This window comes from Alosa alosa, chromosome 18, assembly GCF_017589495.1.
Source record: "Alosa alosa isolate M-15738 ecotype Scorff River chromosome 18, AALO_Geno_1.1, whole genome shotgun sequence".
Taxonomy (NCBI): Eukaryota; Metazoa; Chordata; class Actinopteri; order Clupeiformes; family Clupeidae; genus Alosa; species Alosa alosa.
The window spans coordinates 16,747,835-16,769,231 of NC_063206.1; the positions used below are offsets into that span (position 1 = coordinate 16,747,835).

General features: G+C 43.6%; 1 protein-coding gene across 6 annotated transcripts in view; it reads left to right on the forward strand.

Annotated features, from left to right (window-relative positions):
• Positions 1-21,397, forward strand: part of wdr27 (WD repeat domain 27) — a 54,996-nt gene that overhangs the window by 3,076 nt on the left and 30,523 nt on the right. For 2 of the 6 annotated variants that reach the window (XM_048270534.1, XM_048270536.1), the window contains exons 9-20: positions 814-914; positions 1,106-1,167; positions 1,753-1,886; positions 4,902-4,975; positions 7,717-7,801; positions 8,392-8,463; positions 8,582-8,691; positions 9,252-9,341; positions 11,546-11,667; positions 13,261-13,394; positions 15,632-15,729; positions 16,727-16,848. In XM_048270534.1, the coding sequence (XP_048126491.1) occupies positions 814-914; positions 1,106-1,167; positions 1,753-1,886; positions 4,902-4,975; positions 7,717-7,801; positions 8,392-8,463; positions 8,582-8,691; positions 9,252-9,341; positions 11,546-11,667; positions 13,261-13,394; positions 15,632-15,729; positions 16,727-16,848 (1,204 nt within the window). Of the gene's footprint in view, positions 1-813; positions 915-1,105; positions 1,168-1,752; positions 1,887-4,901; positions 4,976-7,716; positions 7,802-8,391; positions 8,464-8,581; positions 8,692-9,251; positions 9,342-11,545; positions 11,668-13,260; positions 13,395-15,631; positions 15,730-16,214; positions 16,283-16,726; positions 16,849-17,861; positions 17,921-19,225; positions 19,393-21,397 lie in introns of those variants that run through there. The other 4 variants (XM_048270538.1, XM_048270537.1, XM_048270535.1 and 1 more) reach the window with 4 other exon arrangements.

Consider the following 21,397-nt stretch of genomic DNA (forward strand, 5'->3'; position numbering starts at 1 on the left):
GGCCTTTTCTACCCTGTGTGAGCTTTTGGACCGGAGACTATAGGCCTGGAGTTCATTTCTGAAGTCCAAATGAACCGCTATGGTTAATAGCCCTAACATTTACATGAGCTGGCCTATGGAGATATGGTTGTGATTTCCATCTTTCTGGTATTAAAGATGACCAAAAAGGGGCAAATACACACAGTAAGGTGGTCACAAGAATTAGCTGAGTATCAACTTGAACACATTCCCCACTGCCAAAATAATGGGGAATACAGCCTCCCCTCTTTGATCTAGCCAGGGCACATGGGACAGAAACCGCCCTTTTTCTGTTCTCCCCCTCTGGTTCTGATACCCATTTATGTAAGGGTGACAGTATCTGGGCTTTTTGTTTCGGTTATAGTGAGAGTAATTTTTTGAGCATGGAATCTTTGAGGGTTGCCCGCTACTCTGTGGCCTGTCTGCTGGGCATATCTTCCCTGTCTAGCTGAGCCGGCGGTTTTTTGGGACTCAAGGCCGTGAATCACTGTGGATTAGCCAGACCCCATCGCTTCTGCCACACTGCTTTTGTTTAGACGGCAGCACGAATGAGTCGACCGGCCAGCTTTCCAGAACGTGATTTACAGTAGACCTATGCAGCCTTCACGCTGAGGCAGATCCAAGGCTGGATGAAGCTCCAAAACTTCAGTGGGCCCATGAGTGCTTCCAGCTAACCGTCGCAGCAGCCCCCCACCCCCCTTTCCCATGGTGTTATGGTATCTCCTTTTTCCATCAGTGTCTCTTTGAAAACAGATCCTATGCTGCTACTGATCTCAGTGATTCTGTCTCCTACAGAGACGGTGGCTGTTTGTGGATAGGCAGCTCTGATGGCTTGTACCTAGTGAACTTGGCTTCTTCAGAGCTCCTCATGGCCTTCCACTTTAAAGGTTTCCCATGTAAAGTGTGTGTGTGTGTGTGTGTGTGTGAGAGAGAGAGAGAGTGTACCGGTATGTGTGTAAAACAAACAACCAAGATTGACCAGCATTTCACTATATCATATCATATCACCATAACATTCATCATATAATGGGACATCTCTTGGTGTGATTAGAAAAATGTCTTATCAGTCTTGGCTCTTGTCTTTAAGATTATCCCGACCTTAGCATCACCTTGGCTGGATCCTTGGCTGTCACCCAGACAGACTGTAATGTAAGTAATTTCATTTAAGGGTGTATCCTGGAACTGGAGTGGTATCCCGTGCTGAAATGACATTAATTGCCTGCTTTCATGTTTACTGTCTGACCTTCTCTCTCTCTGCTAAGACCTATTACTGTATATTTTCCATCAGTCAGACTCTCTACAGTATGTTACTCCTTTCTCATGCTGTCAGAGCTTTTTTATTGCTGAAACTCGACTCTGTACGAAAGTCACGTGAATCAAATGTGTATGTGAAATTATACATATTTGTTATTGTTCCATGCAGTTAATCCTGATAACTGTCTTGGAGTTCACATCTATAGAACCTATGGTATTTTTATAGTGCTGCAATTAGTAGTTTATGGTTTCGTGCTGCCATGATTATTTGAGACGTAAAGGATTTACTAGATCTGGCTGCGGTTTCCTTCCTGCAAGAAAAATAGGTTGTCCTACTCCCTCTGAGAGGCCATGAAGCAGTGCAGCATTTGATGAACGCTCCCTCGCCCACTAAACACACACACACACACACACACACACACACACACACACACACACTTTCATCCTCTATGTGTTGCTGTTTTTTTCTTCCTTCTGTAGATACACTGTGTGGTGACTTCTCTGTTTGAGCCACGCATGGCACTGTGGGACATCAGGCTTCCAGGGCAGCTGGATGGTCTCTGCTCCCAGCTTGAGAAGGCCTTCCCTGGGCAGGAGCTTTCAGTGGTGCCCAGGTGACGTTCGCTGATTGCTCTCTCTTGTGTCTGAACTTGGTGTGCAGGCTGCATCCATATTACATACTTAGTTTCTTGTTTCTAGGAAGCACAAGAAGTTTCAAATTTAAGACCAGGGGCCTCTTGTACAAAGCCTTGTATAGAAAGCATACTAAAATGTAGAGTACACTTGAAGCTGTGTTGCTGTGCACACACACACACACACACATACAATGCAATATATAACTAGATGTACCGCAGAGCGGTACAAAATATGACCGCCGCCCAGTCCAGCACATTTTTTCCACAAAAATAAATCACGCTGAAAGGCCTTTATGATTCTAACTGTCGCACTAAATTGCATTATCCACACCCAATTCTCACTGGTATCTTCTAGACAACAAGTACCAAAACATGATTAGTTCATAGATTTCACATGTAAAATTCATTTTATACAACCCCACCCCCATCTTGCCTGTTCATAATTCTGAGAAATTCTTGAATTGTGTGCATGTGTGCATGTGTGCGTGTACATGTTTGTGTTTGTGTGTGGGTGTGTGTGTGTGTGCCTGCGTACATTATGTGCCTGTGTTTGTGCATGTGCATGCATGCGTACATATGTCTACTGTGTGAGTATGTGTCATACGTATGATTACTGTGAATGTATGTGTGCGTGTGTATCTGTTTATGCACATGTGTGCATATGGAATGGGTTAACATGACCCCTGAAGGCAAACATTCGGAAAAAATTGGTCATTCTAGGCCCTACAGTTCTCAAGATATTCACAGAAAACTGTGTCTGCCCTACCCTCCTTTCGGGGGGTCCAGTCCAGCGGGGGGCCTACAGATCAAAACGAAAAACGATGGTTCCATGCTACCCATGTGGGGTTACATGCCCACCAAGTTTCGTGTACCCCGGTCTTTCAGTGTCCCGGGAATCCTTGTTGGTGTAGGTCACTAAATGTACACATAAATTATTTTATTGTAAGGCCCCCCATGAACGAAAGTTCACAAAACTTGGCATGCATTCGGAGGGTGTCATAATGATCCTACACTTCCGTGCGGTTTTGACCATGTCAGCCAGAGATATTGTGATGAAAACACCTAATTTTTTGCTTTTTAATTTTTAACTAGGTGGCGCTATACATGAAATAAGTGGTAATGGAATAGGTTGACATGCCCCCTTAAGACCAACATACGAAAAAAAAGGTGGACCTCCTAGGCCCTACGGTTCTCGAGATATTCACAGAAATCTGTCTCCGGCCACCTACAGGCCAGTTGGTGTATAGTAACATAAATTAATTTATTGTGTGGCCCCCCCATGAACGGAATTCCATGAAACTTGGCGTGCATTCAGAGGGTGTCATAATGATCCTACACTTCCAATTTTGTGCAGTTTTGACTATGTTAGGTCACAGATACCTGCGATGCACACCTCATTTTTACTTTTTTGTGTTTAACTAGGTGGCGCTATACATGAAATGAGTGGTTATGGAATGGGTTGACATGGCCCCTTTAGATCAACATACAAAAAAAAAAAAGGTCCTCCTAAACCCTACGGTTCTCGAGATATTCACAGAAAACTGTGTCTGCCCTACCCTCCTTTCGGGGGGTCCAGTCCAGTGGGGGGGCTACAGATCAAAACGAAAAACGATGGTTCCATGCTATCCATATGGGGTTACATGCCTACCAAGTTTTGTGTACCCCGGTCTTTCAGTGTCCCGGGAATCCTTGACGGAAATTTGGACATGCGAAAAAGAAAAAAAAAAATCTGACTAAACCTAGATGACCGCCGCTTCGCTGCGCAACGGTCATAATTATGACCTGCCAAAATGTCAAACTGTTGACAAGTGAACACCACACATGGGAAAGTCATATCAGGCATGACTAAACGTCATAGAAAGCATCCTGATCCATGAGAAATGTAGCCTGCACTAGTACATGCATTATCATCACAGTGAATGGGCAAATGTGTGATTCCTCACAGTATAACACTGTAAAGCCAGACCTCACTAAGCACAGGATAGTTCTAAAGTGATAACCCAGTCATCATCATGGAATAAAAAAATCTTTACATACATGTTATACAGCATTTTTTTGCCATTAGCCATATCCTCTAAAAATATAGTAGACTCAGTATTGCATAGCATTGTATTTGAGCATGCTTCCATTTCCATTTATTTAACGGCATACACCACAATGTGTTGCTATGCCCAATAAGGCCCATGTGTCAATACTGTGTGAATACTTGTAGAGTAATAGTTTTCACATGTGGGCTTACAGACACATAAACAAACTTGTAATATTAGTAGCACTGCATAGTATCTCCAGCTGACTGCAACCATAAATGTGCATACGCCAGACATGAAGTTGGAACGGAGGACCGCACATTCTCACTTTCGCTTCACTCTTGACACAGTTGAGCGTGAGCATGGCGTACACAACGTTTGCACGTTAGGCCTCAGATGAGTTAGTGAATGAAGGAATGAATGGAAATGCAAACGGGATGCTCAAGTGTGTCAGAAATGCTGTTCAGCACGTTCCGTCAGGCACCAAAACTGCGTCAGGCTCAGGCACTGGTTTCCCCTCCTCTGAGACCTCATGATGGGCAATTATGCTAAGTGCCTAACTTCTTTGGGCACAGTTTATTTGTGGTAATTGGGGATGTTGACTGTACTCATTAGACCAGACACAATGAAAGTCTTTTTCTGCCACACTCTTCCCTCTTTCACCAAGGCTCCACTGGCACCCAGCTGGCACAGAGAGGATGGGGGCATGTGAGGGTGCTTTATGGCTTTGCCTGGCATGGGGCAAAGCGTTTGTCCTCAGCCCCCCCAAAGCGTGCTGTTTTCATTGTTTCAACAGAAGCTGGCACCAGGCCGACGGCTTTTTTTTTGTATGACTCAGCCGCATTGCAGTGCTGAAAGAGTGGATGTCACGCAGCTGGAGACACACGGAGCTTGGAAAATGCAGAGCTTGGTTGTTTCCAGTAATGGAACTTTTCTTCACCCCCAACACCATCCCTTTCCCTTTCAGCTTCCCACCGATGCCCACTTCCCCTCTGAACGCTGAGCTTACAAGAAGAGACCCCAACCCCCCCAAGAAAGCAGGTATGTGTCGCCAACACCACATTTTTAACGTAGTGAAAGCCTCAATGAAACCCCCATACCCAGCGCACGTACACCAAAAAAGCTCGTTTAAAAGCCACTTTGTTGGAAAGTATTACCACGCTAGTGGTCATGTTTGGATGAAGTCTTTTCCACTCATGTATTATCCTAGATTTATACTTTGTTGATGTCTGTCATCGCCAGATTTTCTTAGGACCTATTAATACACTCCCTGCTATTATGCCATAAATGCATTGAACGGTCTGCATACAGCAACACACGTCCTCGTGACAAGCCTCTATTGTCCTCTATTTTCGTCCTTGCTTAAAGTGCAGTGATTTGTTATTTTGTTTTTGTGGAGGCTTTGCAGCTCTTTGAGGTGGGAGACAGCCTGTTTTAAGTGTGTGTGTGTGTGTGTGTGTGTGTGTGTGTGTGATCGTGGGTCTCGTTAGCTTTTGGCAGCTCCAGAGCCAGCTCTGCTGGAGACAGTAGCTCAGACAGTGGTTTATGCCTGGTGATTACACACAGACCTAAGAAATGTGCTGTTTGGAGATCAGGAGCAGGGGAGGTGGAGAGGAGATTTGGACCTGCTGCTGTGATTGTGTGTGTCTGTGTGTGTGGAGAAGGTGTGTGTGTGAGGGTGGAGTAGAGTGTGTGTGTGTGGGGGTGACTTAGGAGCTGGTGCATGACTTTAACGCAACACCAGAAAACCTCAAATATTTACACCCCCAACCTCGCCGTCTCCCCAGTCTGCCTCCATGTCTCTTCTACTCGCGCTGCAATCTTGGCTATTTGCTCATTTGTAAAACACGCTAGTGTATAAATTAGCGCTTGTCTAAGGCCTTTTCCTACTTTCTGGGTTTGCCTGTTTTTTTTTGTGAAAGCTCTATGCCAATATGAACAGCAACCGCATCTTTCTCGTATATAAAGGTTTTATGCAGTTGTTTATTCAGTTACAAAGAAAAGAAACACATCCCTGTTGTTTATAAGTGACACCACCAGCGCAGCCATTTTTAGTGTCAACCATCCTCCCATGTAATTGTATGCATAACAGATAAGCAATTGTGATTGGTTCCTGGGTTTTTGGTGAAATCGGCTCCAATGTGAGAAATCCGGATGTACCTGCAGAATAAATTAAAATGTGCCAACAGGTTTTTCTGGGTTCACCAAGGCTAGAAATCATGGAATTTTAAGAGGGGACTTTTAAGTATGTTCAACAACCCACGGAAGTTAAGGAGTTAAAATGCCAGCCGATGGGTGCATTCTGCTTTTGATATTGTTTCCTACTGATTTAGGAATGTTCCATACTTTCTCCCTGGAGAACATAACTCATGGCCTTCATAGCAAATGTTATCCAGGCATGCAACAAACCACAGTAACAATTCAAGTTTACTGCACAAAAATGTAAAATGAGATTTCAAAGGATAAGAGGATACATAGATTCAAAGGGCTCTTATTCCTGACATGCATATTGTAAGTCAAACTGTTTCCCCCTTTTTTTTCGTGCCTGACAAAGTAGTTGTCTCAAGCCGCAAGAAGTTGCACCGTGTTCAATCGTTTCAATCATTTCTTTCAGATGCACTGCTATTTGTTTCCTCTCATGATTTTCCGACTCGTCTTCCAACAGTAACTATGAAACGGTCTCTTGTTGTGGAAACTGTTGGATTGGGTGAAATCCAGTGAAGGTGGCATGCAGACAGATGCTGCCGCTCTTCCTCTCTCTGCTCTCACCCACTCTATCCGTTTGCACTCAGCCCGTACCAGCGGAGATGGGGGTGAGGTCGCCAGCAATGCATATTAATTTTCTCTCGTCAGGGAAAGCTGTCCGACTGTTTCACCCATCAACCCACCGATACCCCCACCACCACCACCACCACCCTCCCCCACCTCCTTCACCCATCACAGGCCGCAGCCCTCAGCGCCTGACACACCCAGGTCACCAGCTGTGTCCCACTTTTCCCCCCAGGTCAATTCCAGGCACCACTGCAAAGGAAATATATATATTTTTTAAAAAAGCGTACAGCACACAGGAAGAGAGGGTCCTTGATGGCTCAGACAGCGTCCTAGTACCCTTGGCCCTGCTACTGTTACGCATTCCCTGCGGCTCCGGTTGAATTGGCTAATTATTCTTGGGAGGCTTCCAGGCCCATCCTGAGTTGGACCCATCCTGAGTTGCATACCTGCTGTTGTCAGGGGCTCAGTTTCAGCCCTCGGGTTGAGCAGAAAGTCTGAGGTTCAAGTCAGGCCACGCTTAAAGTTGATCACTCCTTTCAACAGGAAGGGAATTAAATCCAACTATATATTTTTGTTTTTATTAGAAATCCATGAATATGGTAGTTGGCATTTTATTGAAAATGTGCTATTGTGTAGCTAATTGAGTGACATGTGACACGAGTCACATTTAGTTTTCATTCCAGCATACCAACTATTTAGCATGTGTCCTGCTATGACCAGCAGGCAAGTTTTTAAAATAATAAAATAATGACCTGGAAAAAGTGATTTCATTTAGCAGGTTTACACCTTGATGCAGGAAGCAGTCAATCAGTCATTGATGAATGGCACACATTGTTCTGAACACAGCATAGCGAATTACATTGACATTTTCTTTGTACTTCCTATTAGTGCTTTAATGACATGGCAACCCAATGATTTTTCTTTTGTAAAAATATTTCTCTCTTTCTTTCTCTCTCTCTCTCTTTCTTTGTCTCTCTCTCTCTTTCTCTCTCTCTCTCTGTCCTCCTTAGGCCCTGGCAAGCCAGGTGGTGTGAAGGACCAATCAGTTGTGTTTCACACACAGGTGAAATCATCTGGATATGCAGTGTGCTCTCAGTGAGTAACATCATTGATCAAACTCTATATTTCAGTTCAAGAGCATGTGGTTACGGAAAAAGGGACCAAAGGGGTTGGAAACTGTCTCAATTGATCAGAATGTTACTTTGATTTATTAGATTTTAAGTCTTCTCTTGATCAAAGGAACATGAACTTTGCCTTTACATAATAACAAGCGCTGTAATGAAAACAAAATATCTAAAGTGACATCTTTTGTATGGAAGTATAATATGTTCCACATTGTACTGATGGCATCGGAACCAATTTGATCTGTTCATGGCATGTAAATGGACCACGGAGATTATTGGTCATTGGCGTTGAGGTCACTCCACGTGTTTCTAGAGAGTTTTGTCCTCAGATTTCTGCTTTTTCATATTCTTTGTGCTCTAAAGCATATGTAGAAATACATATCGTAAATTTGTAAGGTCCAGATGAATGAAGTACATTCGTAACATTATTCATATGTCACTTGTTATGGCAGTTCAAAGAATGCCTATGTCTATGGCATGTCTAAGAATGATCATATCATCACTCAGCTGTATTGCAACAGTAACTGTAAGCAACATTGAAGTCAATGTTTTGCTTTTTAGGAGAAAAATGTTTACACCCAAAACCAACATTCAGAAGAAAACCCAAAGGCCTACTAAGACAACCAAAAAGATGTGAGTACTCCTGACCGTAACACGAAAAGAGTCTCTACTACAAATCATTTCAGTAAATATTTTTGTAGCCTTAGAAACATGTCTGCTTTCTCTGCTTGTGTGAATGTTCCCACGTCAGTGATGGTCTCCTCCGTGAGTACCCATCAGGCCTGGCTGCTCCCTCAGCTCAGCACACGCTTCTGAGTGCCTCTCCAACACACACACCAGTCTTTTGTCTACAGTACTCAGGTAAGTCTGATACAATAACACACACACACACACACACACACACACACACACACACAGAGAGAGAGAGAGATGCACACACACACACACACACACACACACACACACACACACACACACACACACACACACACACACTGAATTGACCGCACGTGACTAACCACTTACAGCCTTGCGTCTCCATTTAGGTCAGACAAATAAAAGAAATGGTTTGCAACCTTAGGAAAAACTAAATGGGTTCCCTGCCACTCCAGGCTTGGCAACCCCCTGTCTTCTCCCACTTAAAGCACAAACCAGCATCGCAGATGTTAGGAGCCCAGTTCCAGGGTTATAAAATGGCATTGAGAGTTTTATAGAGGCATGTTTGCAGACATTAACCCCAGACTCAGATATTTCTGGTGTTTCTTTCTCATGTTATTAGCCACGCTTCAGGTGTATTATTAGTATTTGACCCAAAAGTGGTTAAGTTGCTGAACCTGATGATGATCACTTGATGATGATTTATTCACCTTCTCGCTCTCTTTCATTCTCTCTCTCTCTCTCTCTCTCTCTCTCTCTCCCAGGAAATGGAAAGCAGGTCCTGTGTGGTCTTGGAGACTCATCAGTGTTATTGTACAAGTGTTCCCTCTCAGGCAGCCCATCTGTCTACACAGGTATTGGTGTGGGCTCTCTTGGCCTTGTGTTTATTTTGGTGCTGCGCTGTATGTTTTACTCTGGGCCATATGTCATCCCCCCCAGCACCCCCAACCCCCGCCCCCCAACAGTGTCTCCCCAATGGGATTTCTTGAGGGAGAGGGGCCAGGTGGCACAGACCCTCTTAGTCTATGCCATTATTTATTGAAGCACCAGCTCACGCCCATGTCAATCATCATGCATCTCATCCATGGAGAGTTAGGGCCCTGATGAGAATCCAAGTAGTTGCATTGGAATTGTTTTTGTGCTCCCCCCTCTGTGGCCCACTGAACCAAATGTGCACTAATTCCGACAGAGTAAGATCAAACACATATTTCATATTTGTTTTACAACCCTGAATGATGGTTTTTACTACTTGGATTGATGGTCTGGTGATAAAAGTGATATCATTAAGTATCAGAATTCAGTTATGTTTTTTTTGTGATGCTGCTTTTATGCCCTTGCCTGAGAGTGATACTTTACCTGGAAAATGTAAACCTTCTAAAAGAGCAGTAGCCTCCAAAGTTGACGGTAGTACAAAATTGGTTTGACAGTTTTTTTTTTTTAGTTAAAACATTTCTCTCTATACTTTACTTCATCCCTTTTATTGTAGATCATTCACTCATGAAGACCATTCAGAGTTCAGTCTTTTGGTACATTTATGATAACAGGAAGTGGAAACAAATTTGAGCAGAACTGCCAGAACTGCATCATGAAAACTATAACAATTCCAGGGCATGTTTGTTCTGCTTTTGCTGCATGTTGATTTTGTTTGTTTGTTTGATTGATTGTTTTGTTTCAAACCACTGGTGTTGGACAAAAGAGGTTTGTGGAAATGTACAAAAGCAGAATCATTCATATTTGTGGATAATACTGCCGATAACCGATCATTGCGCTTCTTTGGTTTCACTCAGGTGATCTTAGGGAGCTGAGAAGTTGTACATGCAGCTGAGTAAAGAACTGCTGTTCCACATGCACAGCCAGCTGTGCTACTTAACGTATGTTATTAGGTAGTGCCAGCTTTGTAGGAGATGGTGCAAGCAGGCGAGGACAGCCAAGGAGAGGGAAACAAAGAAGATGAGAGGGAATGGCTTTATTCAGTGTTCACTAGGGGTATTTTAATGTGTTTATGTTGAAATATGGCTCTTGTGCGAGTGGCATTGGTGGTGGTTTTTACTGCAGATGTGCGAACACGCGATCACAGGCATGGTGTTGTTGTTGGCTTAATCCCGCTGTCACAAGGCAGTCATGTCTGCACCGCAGCCGAACAATTCCAGTTCTCTTCTACGGCAGCATCCTGCCAGGGCTCCTTCGCTCTCCCTCAGCCAGGGCAGTCTCAATTTCAAAGCTGGCCGGACGCGCGTGGCTTGCCGTTGCTCCTGTGTTAGCCATTGAGGTATCAAGAAGAGAGAGAGAGAAGGGGGTGACAGGAGAAGCAGCAGCTGCACATTCCTGCACAGATCAAATCTCCATCGCTCCAAAACATTTAGTTGTAGTGAGCCACTCACCCCACATGGCCCAGGGGAGGGTGGTGGTGGGATGGGGGGGGGGGTTTGGGGGGGACACAGGAGGGACCGAGTCTCTGCTTTTTCCCCTTGATCTGTCCAGGCCATAATGACTAAGAGTGTTCTTCTGGAGGGGGAAACGCTCTGATTTAAAGGGCTGTCTGGAAGAATTCTACCACAGAATCCTACATTTCTGAACTTGCTTCCTGATCTGAAGGCTGACAGACGGTACAGTGTGTTCTGGATTGTTACCGGGAACACTGCGCTGACAAATCCTTCGGGAAAAACAACATAGGTCAAGGATGTTTTGGGGACATGTTTGGTCTGCACACTTCCGATTGCTCTTCTTAGTTGCAGAGAACGGATGTGGCTTTGCATAGCTCCACTAGGGGGCAGCAGAGGTGAGAAGACTGCTCGTCTGGCCGCTTATATGAGGTGAAGGCCTGCATCTCCTGTTGACTTCCTGTGGCTGTGGCCTTGTAGACTATGTTATTCTGACTAGTTTATCCTATGGCTTGAGGATTTGATGATATTTCTAAAATACATTCAATTGCCTTTGGCCAAGCTGAAAGAAATCTAATGTCATTCTCTTCAGGGGATGAATTGTGAGTATGAATATGGTCATCTAATACCTCTACCTCACGTGTTTGCTTTCTTAATGGTGTGTTTGCCTTCCGCAGGTCACAACAAGGCAGTGAGCAGCGTTTGCTGGAGTCACAGCTGCGGCTGGTTCCTGAGTGCATCAGAGGACCAGAGCCTCCGCATATGGGCTGCTGGAAGCAAAGAGCCCACCCTTATCATGGTAACCTTCCCAAAGCAGGGCTGGCCCTCATCCTGCTGCTGGCCCATCATTGTTTCCTGTGTGACTTCATTAAAAACAAAGCCAATTTCATTCCTGCTCACTTGTATTCCGTTTTTTAATGGAAGTCACAAGTCACAAAAGTCCCTCATGGGAACCAAGCCCCCCAAAGGCCTTTCATTTTTTTTTTTTTTTTTAGTTCTGGAGTCTGATGTAATATTTTTGTTTGTCTGACAAGTCTAACCAAGCAGACATGGAAGCTATTAATATTGCCCTATTCCGTTTTGTTTTTTCTCTCTCTCGCTCTTTCTCCCTCCCCTGGCCTTTGGTGTGAGTAGAGCTTGTTGGAAGAAGTGAGCAAAGGGCTGAGGGTCAGGGGGGTCCTGGCTGCAAATCCTGACTGTGTCACATTCAAACATCTGCACCGGCCTCTCGTCCAGGCCCAGCGCCCCTGAGCACGTGCAGAGCCCCCGCCAACCCCACCCCCACACCCCCTTTCCGAAACGTCCTCGCTGGACTGCACACTTTCCCAGAAGTCCCAGGGCAATTAGTTTATGCCTCCGCGTCTCAACTGCAGCCAGGCCGGATTGTTAATTTCAGATGCGTCTTTAGACAGGTCATTGGGATTCCAGCCATGTGCCTGTTGGCCGGAGTGTATATGTTTTGATATGTGTTATATCAAAGTGATTTAAGTACCTTGGCTGCAAGAAGAATAAAGAAACACATTTCATGACTATAAACAGGGGGAGGAGTCTGAGGGAGGCAGCACATGGCTGTCTTGCTGTCCGATTTAAAGATAATGTAGGACAGACTTAAAGATGGGTATGGAAGACTTAAAGATGGGTATGGAAGAGAATGTCAAGAGAGCACACATATGTTTGCTGCGCTTCCTGGTGTGACCCAACAAGAAAACACTTCTAAACCTGTTTGTTGCTTTCCTGTTTTTAAGGATAAGTGTTGCTTAGCCATATGATAATAGGTGGTGGGTTGGCCAGTGAAGCTTATTATCTAATCATCCTTTTTGTCTTTAGCATCATTAGGATTTTACCATTTTCCCCTCCCCTTCTTTCTTTCTTTCTTCTTTCTAGTCCCTCTGCTGTCTGTTTCTCTTTCTCCCTCATTCTTTTGTCTCCCTGGTAAAGAGAAACACATTACTGTTACAAAACAGGCCACGCGCTGATGAGGGCACCACTTCTCTCCCATCCAGTCTGGAGGATTCTCTTTCATGATTCCCTTTTTCCACACGGAAAAAAAGGGAAAAATTCCTGCAGTCTTTAGGTCCTCGGCAGACACTGCCCGAGCTGGTTTCAGAGAGGAAGGGCATGCCAGCTGAAGGACATTTTTGGGCAACAGCCTCATTAAATGCACATGAAGTGGTATTGAATTGTTGTCTTTAAGGGCCTTGTGTGTACCTTTTCTTCTTTTGTGCTTCAAGGAGCTGTGTAATACTCTCATTTTAGGGGTGATTACTTTTACTGTCGATGAAAGAGGGGGCAGATAAAGAAACAGCCCCAGACATGTGTAAGAATAAGACGCACAGTGTGGTTGTAAACAGGTTTCTGTCCTCTGTTACATCTTTGGCATGTCTCTCCTCAGGGAAGGGACCGCTTTTCCAAACCTGTCCGAAGTGCGCAGTTTTACTACCTGGACAAGTTTCTGCTGCTGGCCTCGGGCTCCTCTGTGCACCTCTTCCTCTCTCACCTAGACCCCACTCGTGATGACATCAAGAGGTATGCGAGCAGACCGTCCACGCTTTCTCTTGACGCCCAGGCCCCTCGCAGTCCTGGAATCACATTCCCATGCACTTTTCCTGGAAGGCCAAGATGATATTTTCAACTCATACTAGTTGTGTTTGATAAATTGTCCCAGCGTAGTTCTCTCTGTGTAAAATACCATCACAAACACATACAGTGTACATACTTGGACGTGACTTTAAACAATCTATTTTTAGAGATACATCAGGGTATACTTTTGTAAATACAGACATATTCATGCACATATATACATACAAAAGGCAATTTGGGGCACATCCAGGACTATAGAAGGCATTGTTTAACATATTTTTACTGGAGGTTAGTGGAGGCCTGTTCCATGGAAAGTGTCTTGGACATAAACATCAAGTGTGAAAAACTAAATGGAGGGGAATACCCAAAAGACAGGCATTTGTTCACTTTTCCTGTTGATGAAGTCTCAAACAAGTTCAGTCTGTTCTTGGTGTGAAACGCTTAGAGGATTTAAAAAAAGACCACCATGAAGAAGTGTCTCACTATTGGAGACGAGTCATCTTCTGAAGTGTCATCTGAAGTTAAAAATCCAAATGCCGATAAGTGGTTTTGACGCGCTATCGCTGTGCCTGAAAAAACTTGGCCAACGCAAAATCAGCCAACTGCAACAACCAAAAACAAACACGTCAACGATCTGCCTACGCGTCAGTCAACTGCTTGACGCAGTAAAGCACAAATGTCCAAATTGCAGTTCTAGACAGACTGACTGAAGGGTTGCTGAGGAGAACTGTCAGCCCTGCACTCATGTTGGCTCAGCCCTTCTAGCTGAGATGCTAATGCAATGGCAGTGGCTCTAGCCTTACAGAGGTTGTGGGTTCAGTTCTCAGGCTAGGATAAGTCCTAGGATCATAAGTTCATAAGTATTTCCTTTGTTGCATTAAAAGTCACACGGGAGAAATGTATCAGCAAAAACAACAGAAGCTAGCTGGAATTGTAGATGTAGCTTGGACTAGACACAGAGACTTTTAGTGCAATGCTGAAGACAGTTGCAAGGTCTCTCTCTCTCTTTCTCTATCTCTCTCTCTCTCTTTCTCTGTCTCTGCTCATGGTGAAGCTGGAGTCAGTGGTCATGAGGGCTTGTGTTCAGTGCCAGCAGTGTGACTCCCAGTCTGGCCCAGGGCCTGTAGGATTCCATAATGCTTGCCACCAAAAAACCCCTCTAAGCGCCAGGGTTTGACGCCTCAAGCCACAGCAGTTAACTCCGTCGTAACCCACACATATGGGCATCTCACTCCAGGTTTTTTTGTTTTTTTTTCATCAAACGTTTTTTTACCCAGAATTGCAGCTTTGTTGTTAGACTTGGGCCATGGGATCCGTTTTTCTGCTACTGTTATATGATTGGTGTCTGTCTCCAGTCAATCCCCCATCCCCCCACACACACACACACACACACACACACCCCGCAAGCCCTGTGCTGACATGTAACACCACTCAGATGAGTGTGGTCGTGTACCATAAGCTGCTAGTGCTTGTTCCATGTCACCCACACAAGTGGTGAAAACTGGAGGCTATTCTGTTTCCACCTTAGTTAAACAACCACTCTGGCGGTTAACATTTCAGACCAGGCTTGGAAGAGCAATAAAAGGTAACTAATGTGTAATCGGCATTTAACTCACAGCCAAGAACCGGACATGGAAATCCACTGCCAGCCATCACTCATCACTTGCTGTCCCTTTCCACTGTCTAACTATCTGGTTATGGAAATCTTAGAAGTGACCATGGTGGAAATCTGGTAGCTGTGATGGGTTTGAATCAGTGTGCACAATACTTGTACTGTTTACATGTACACCCTGCAGAAATGTACTTCTATCTCCAAGTCTTTTACGCTCTGTCGTTCTGTTTTTTTGTGCTTATACATATTGTTCAAATGTACTGCACTTAATGCAGTGTCTGCACTTTATGTAGCCCTTGTTTGTAGAGTGTGCACTCTAATGTTGCCCTGTCTGCACTGTGTTTTCATGTAGCACCATGGTGCCAGAGAGAAGTTGTTTTGTTTCACTGTGAACTGTGTACATGGTTGAAATTACAATAAAATCTACTTGACTTGACATGTGACTAACACATGTGCTCCTTCTCTCTCTCTCTCCCTCTTTCTCTCCCTCCCTCTCTCCATCTCTCTTCCTTCTTCCTTCCCTCTCTCTCTCTCTCTCTCTCTATTTCTCCTTGTTCTTGTGTCTTTGAAGGTATGAGCAGAAAAGCTTCTCCAGACTGGTTAGAAGTTTCAGCACAAAGTCAGGAACTGACATCACTGCCATGTCAGCCATCAATGACTTTTTCTCCTGTATCCTTTCAGATCATGTTACCGATTTTCCCCTTAACACAGTGTGTCCCCTTCCCAAAGACCCAGAAACAACCACATTTTTGATCTCGCCGAGCACCTGTTGAGGTATTGATTAGTTGAGACAGGTGTGACCCAAAACGTGTTTGTGCTGGGGGTCCCAGTGAGAGCTGGGAAAAAGCTGCTTTATTGCAGACCTGGCCTATTCAAACTATTTATTAGATGAAGTGCCACTGAGGGAGGAGGACTGTCATGTCAACGTGGTAAATCACCACACATAAGAAGCCAGCAGAGATCACAGCTCACTAGTGCTTGCAGTATTATGGAATTGCCTTCAGACAAAACCTTCACAGTGCACATTATTTAAGTCTATCCCTTAGGTAAACCTCCAGAGACAGTCTAGTGGAGACAGGCCAGAAAGCCAGAAGATTAGCTTTAGCTCAGCATATCTCCAAACTCAGAATTGTGCTTTTTAATGACATCCTCAGACAACCATGCTTAATACGGATCTCACGTGTAGTCCCAAGGGCGGAACAACTGATCTCCGCCATCTTTGAAAAAAAAAAAAAAAAAAAACACATCTGTATTACTGTCATTTTCAGGAATGTCTCCAGTTCACTCCCTATTAAAAGGTTTACAATACATTTATTCAGTAATAAATCCACTGAACCACAAAAGCTGTCATGTGTTCCGCACAGTTTATGCTTGTGCTTTAGGTAATGCAGCGATGTTGTGCTTGGCAACATGTCTCATGGAAAAAGATATCAAATCATTTGTACAATTTTCCAGATTGTGTTATTATGGGTTTCTTGTTCATGCTCCAGGGATAGTGAGTTAGATTTGCAATGAATGGCTGAAAATGTCATGCAAATATTTTCATTGTTCCTTTTTTTTATTTGTAGTTATTTCCTCCACAGGCACCGTGAAGGCTGCAATCACTTTGCTGTTTTATACTTCATTGATAATATAAAGGTTGTAACCTCTCCTCAACTGCATTCAGACATTGTGCTGTCGTGCGGCGCTGACCGATCGATACAGGTGTTTGATTTGAACGTGGGCAGTGTTGCCATGGAAATCCCAGAGAGCCACAGCAGAGCTGCCCATCACATCACACAGAACAAGGTAACTCAAACTCAGGGTCTCCATGTTTGGGTAAATGAATGCCCCCATTCAGGGAAGGGATTGTCAGGCAACACTAGATATTCTCTCACACATCGTTCCAATGTCAACTACACTGGTATCATCCAGGAATGATTCAAATGGTACCCCATGGGGACATAACTTGGAGTGAAATAGTTGATATACAGCAATGATTTTCAACCACTGCACCAGTGTGCCCTGAGAGATCATCAGGTGTGCCATGGAAAATTGTCCAATTTCACTTAATTGGTCCAAAAACATTTATTATTTAGTTGTTACAAATAGTAGACTATGCCATTGTTGAACATCTGTGCCTGCAATGTAGTGACTTGCTAAGTGATGCGCACAAGAAGTGGCGGTGAAAAATAGATATTACAAAGCTAGATACCGCATTGGGCTTCAGAAAAGAATGTACGTAAATAGCGTTGCCATCATGGTGGGGCAACACTCACTGGAGGCCAATGGAGAAACAGGTGTCTCTGATTGGAAATCAGACAGGTGTCTCTGATTGTCGGCAAGTGTCGCCCATAGACAGTAAGGTGTTCGCCCCCAGCGATATGACGGCCCCGGAGAGATTAAATTGTCATTATTTTTTGCTGTATTAGGCTACAGTATGACATTTTGTTACATTTTTGGTTAGTGGTGTGACGCAGGATTTTTTAATGTAAAAAATGTACCGTGGCTCAAAAAGGTGGAAAAACACTGATATACAGTACATATTATTATACAGTGTAGTAGCTTGTTATAGTCTGCATTCTTAGAAAATATTGTAATACCTGACATTTAGTAAAAAAAACAAAAAAAACATGCATATTGATATCTGTCCTACCTCAAATACTGATATAGTAATACCTCTAGGCCGAAAATATGGTTGTAGCAAAGCATGGAGGTGTGGAGAAAAAAATATTCCAAAACAAGTCTGTAGATAGAAAAAAAACTATTATAAAAAGATTACGCAGCCAACATTTTGTACCGTTCTGAATTTGTGATGTCAGATAGGGTTATGTCCAGGTCGGTGAAGATGGTTGATTAAAATTCCATGAAGCTGTAAGTCTTCACATGTTCCATACAAAGAGATGTAAATTACGTTTCTCACATAAAACCTGTGGTCCATAGTCTCCTCTGAGATCATGGAGTAGTGCAGGCGGCCCCTTGTGGGTCCAATGTCCCTCTGGAGGGGGGAGGGGAGGGAGAGAGTTCAGCATCCTTACAGCTTGGTGTATCGCACAGGCTTCTGTACCTCTTCCCAGAGGGCAGTAGATCAAACAGATTGTGGGGTGACTTAACAACACCTCCAACTCTACAAGATGGGATCCTTCCAGCTGTGTTCACATTGACTTTTGTATTCAGTTTTTGTTCTTAGTTTTCATCTTTTTCTCAGTGATGCAGTGTTGGTGGTCCAAAGGAGGCAGGTTTTTATTGATGATTAAAACATGTTTGAATCAATAAAATCACAGGCCTTGGGATTGCATCAAGCAAGTTGTTATTGATTACATGCCAACTCACTCTACTCTTCTTTGTTTTGTTCTTAGTTTTTCATAAGGCAGGTTTTTATTGATGATTAAAACATGTTTGAATCAATAAAATCACAGGCCTTGGGATTGCATCAAGCAAGTTGTTATTGATTACATGAATAAATAGATGAGCATGGGGGAAAAAATAAAAAAACGTTGTACGGATATTTAATTGGGAGTTGTTACATAGTTCTAGAAGGTTATGTAACAGCGGAAGAATGCTGTAGGATTAAATTTCTATTTGCCATAACCCTGTTTTACAAGTTATTTAAATGCCTTCATGCTCTTTATTCATTATGTTAATAATGCATGGGGTTAATTGGTGTTATTCTGACAAATACGTTTATTGATATTTATTAAGTAATAGCCTGAAAACCTGGGACTGAACTCATTTGGGTAATTCTTTTGAGGTCTGTTTATATACTTCGTTGGACATTTTTACATGTTATGATTAGTATCAAATGCCACAAACAAAAACACCGTAATTATATGGTAATGCAATTTAATTTTTTTGAGGGATTTCAAAGCATATACTTAAAATGAGACTATCCACAACAATCTCAACAGTCCCTGCAAGCATGTTGACGAGAAGGAAACTATTTTGTTTTGTTTGGTAAATGGAAGAAATCGGAAACTTCTCTGTGTTTTGAATGCAATTGATGGTTTTCAAATACCACAAAGGAAATATTTTAGATTGCTAAAAAAGTTGGTATACTGAGCCCATTTCATTTCATAGTAGAACCACAGTTTTATTTGAATGTCCACCTGCATTTGACTGATTTTATAGTATCAGATTATTTATATGGTCTTTCTTGTTTTTTTTTTCATACATTTCTACGATGAAGTGACCAGGAGTGAGAGCTCCATTAACTGAATCTACAGATACTTTCCATTCACTGAATCTGATTCCCCTTTATCTCTCAAGGGAATATGCTTCCAAAGTGGTTTGGCGGGAGTTGTGAACAGAGGCATTTTGTGAGTCAGTATGGTTGGTGTGTGAGTGTGTGAGAGAGCAAATAAAAGTTCTGGTTGCAAGTTTTATTGTAATTACAGAAGGCCTGATTGACACTCATTTGTTTCTGTAACATACTTTAATGGGATGTTGATAGCTACATGTTCTATCCTCCTATTTGAGGTGGTCTTGGAGACTTTCAACAGTGCCAATTTTGACTGAAACCTTTCAGAGAACTGATGAAAGACAGATCACCATAAATGAAGCTTAAGCCATTCTAATAATAATTTTAGCCCGCATTACGAAATGATTAAATTTGCAGACCGGATTGAAATTATCTGATGGTCTTGAATATCTATGCAACCCATTTTGCATCAGGGATGGTTAATAATAATAAAAAGAAAAGACGATTCATAGTATTTGTAGCAAATCCAGGGGCCCTTTTCTCAGGATTCACCAGAGATTGAAGAGAGTTTGGAAGCAGGGATTGATATGGCTCAGAATATAAAATACTGGCATTGACACCAAATGCTTAAGTCTGGAGCCCCAGCGTAAGAGTGCCAGGTTGTGCCAGAGAAGAGGGAGGGGAACAGGGATTATGGTCAGCTAGACGACGAGCAGAGAGCCTCATCTCCAACACTTGGGAGACCTGGTGCTTTGGAAAAAGCCGCGCACATCATTATGTTACATAAGACGTGAATCAGCAGCGTTGTCTTTTCAGAGTGGGCTTGATGGACGGGTGATCATGACAAGAGCGAGATCCATGACTCTCTCTGGTGTGAAGACGCTCGGCCAGCCTGGCGGCAGACGCGTACGCCAGAGTTTCCATGACTGCCATGACGAGCGGTCCCCTCCAGTATCATTCATCTTGCGTCTGGTGTCTGGATACAAATCCCATGTGCGGCCAGATTAAGACTGACATGACAAATTAGTATCTGAGGATCTGAATCGTATCGTGTTGTGTAAGTCCTACCGCATTCCGGCAGTGCCTGGGGATGTCTGGAGATCTTATGGGTGTACAGTTACCTCTCCGTAAGAGTGCCTTGGTGTTGCTTTAGTGCTGTATCAATTGTATACAGGTTTACTTGTTGAGTCATTGTTTGACAGCTATGAATTCGCTTTCCTTTATGTTAAGCAATTTTTGACAATCCACAAACAGTTGGATTTGAAAAAATTTAATATAATTGCCATGCTTATTATAACCTCAGTTCCTAAATATTGAAGAGAAGAGGCAATACATTTCAGAGACATATGCGTGTTGTGTCTGTAAGATTCTTAGATTGATTTTTATTTGGTTGCTGACAAATAAACCAAGATCTGAATGTTTTGATATGGGGTGCTTAATGTTTAATGGTAGAGGTGGCAGGAACGATGGACATGGGACCTGTAGACTTCTTGCCCGTAGCACAAAGCATGACTTGCTTTTGCATTTAATGAGGTCCTTTCTGTTTGAACCTCAGTACTCCATCCCCCCTCCCTCCAGACAACCCCAGTCCAAGCTGCAACACAGAGGGGCGACCTGGATCAACTGTTTAAACCACTTTTACAAGGGCTGGATTAAGTGCTTTATGGTAGCGGCCCAGTTTGGGTTCAGACGCACTCTCCCACACAGTCCCCCGTCTGGCCTTGTGCGAAGACGCAGGCTCCCTGTCACGCCATACATTGTGTGCCACGCATAGAAAGGCTGCTGCAGGGTGTTTCCTCAGGCCCGAGGGTCAATGAGAGGGCTCTGATGAGGGGCCAGGGGGATCAGCCTCTGATGACCACTGGGAATTCCTGCGCTATGTTTATAAACAGATATGTGGAACACCCTACCTCCAGCCTGGTCCTTTTGCACCTCTCCATTTCACCTCTCCCATCGTTTGTCTCTTATCTCCTGTCTGTTCCCGATCAGTCATAGCTGACATTTCTGCATGTCACCAGTAGTCTTCCAAATTCCTGCTTTCACTTACCGTAATTTGATCAAACACCGTCTTCCTTGTTTCCATGCTCCAGACAGTGCTGCCCAGAAACACGCCATCTTCCCTTTAAAACATGGACACTGCTCCTTCTCTTGTCTTACATT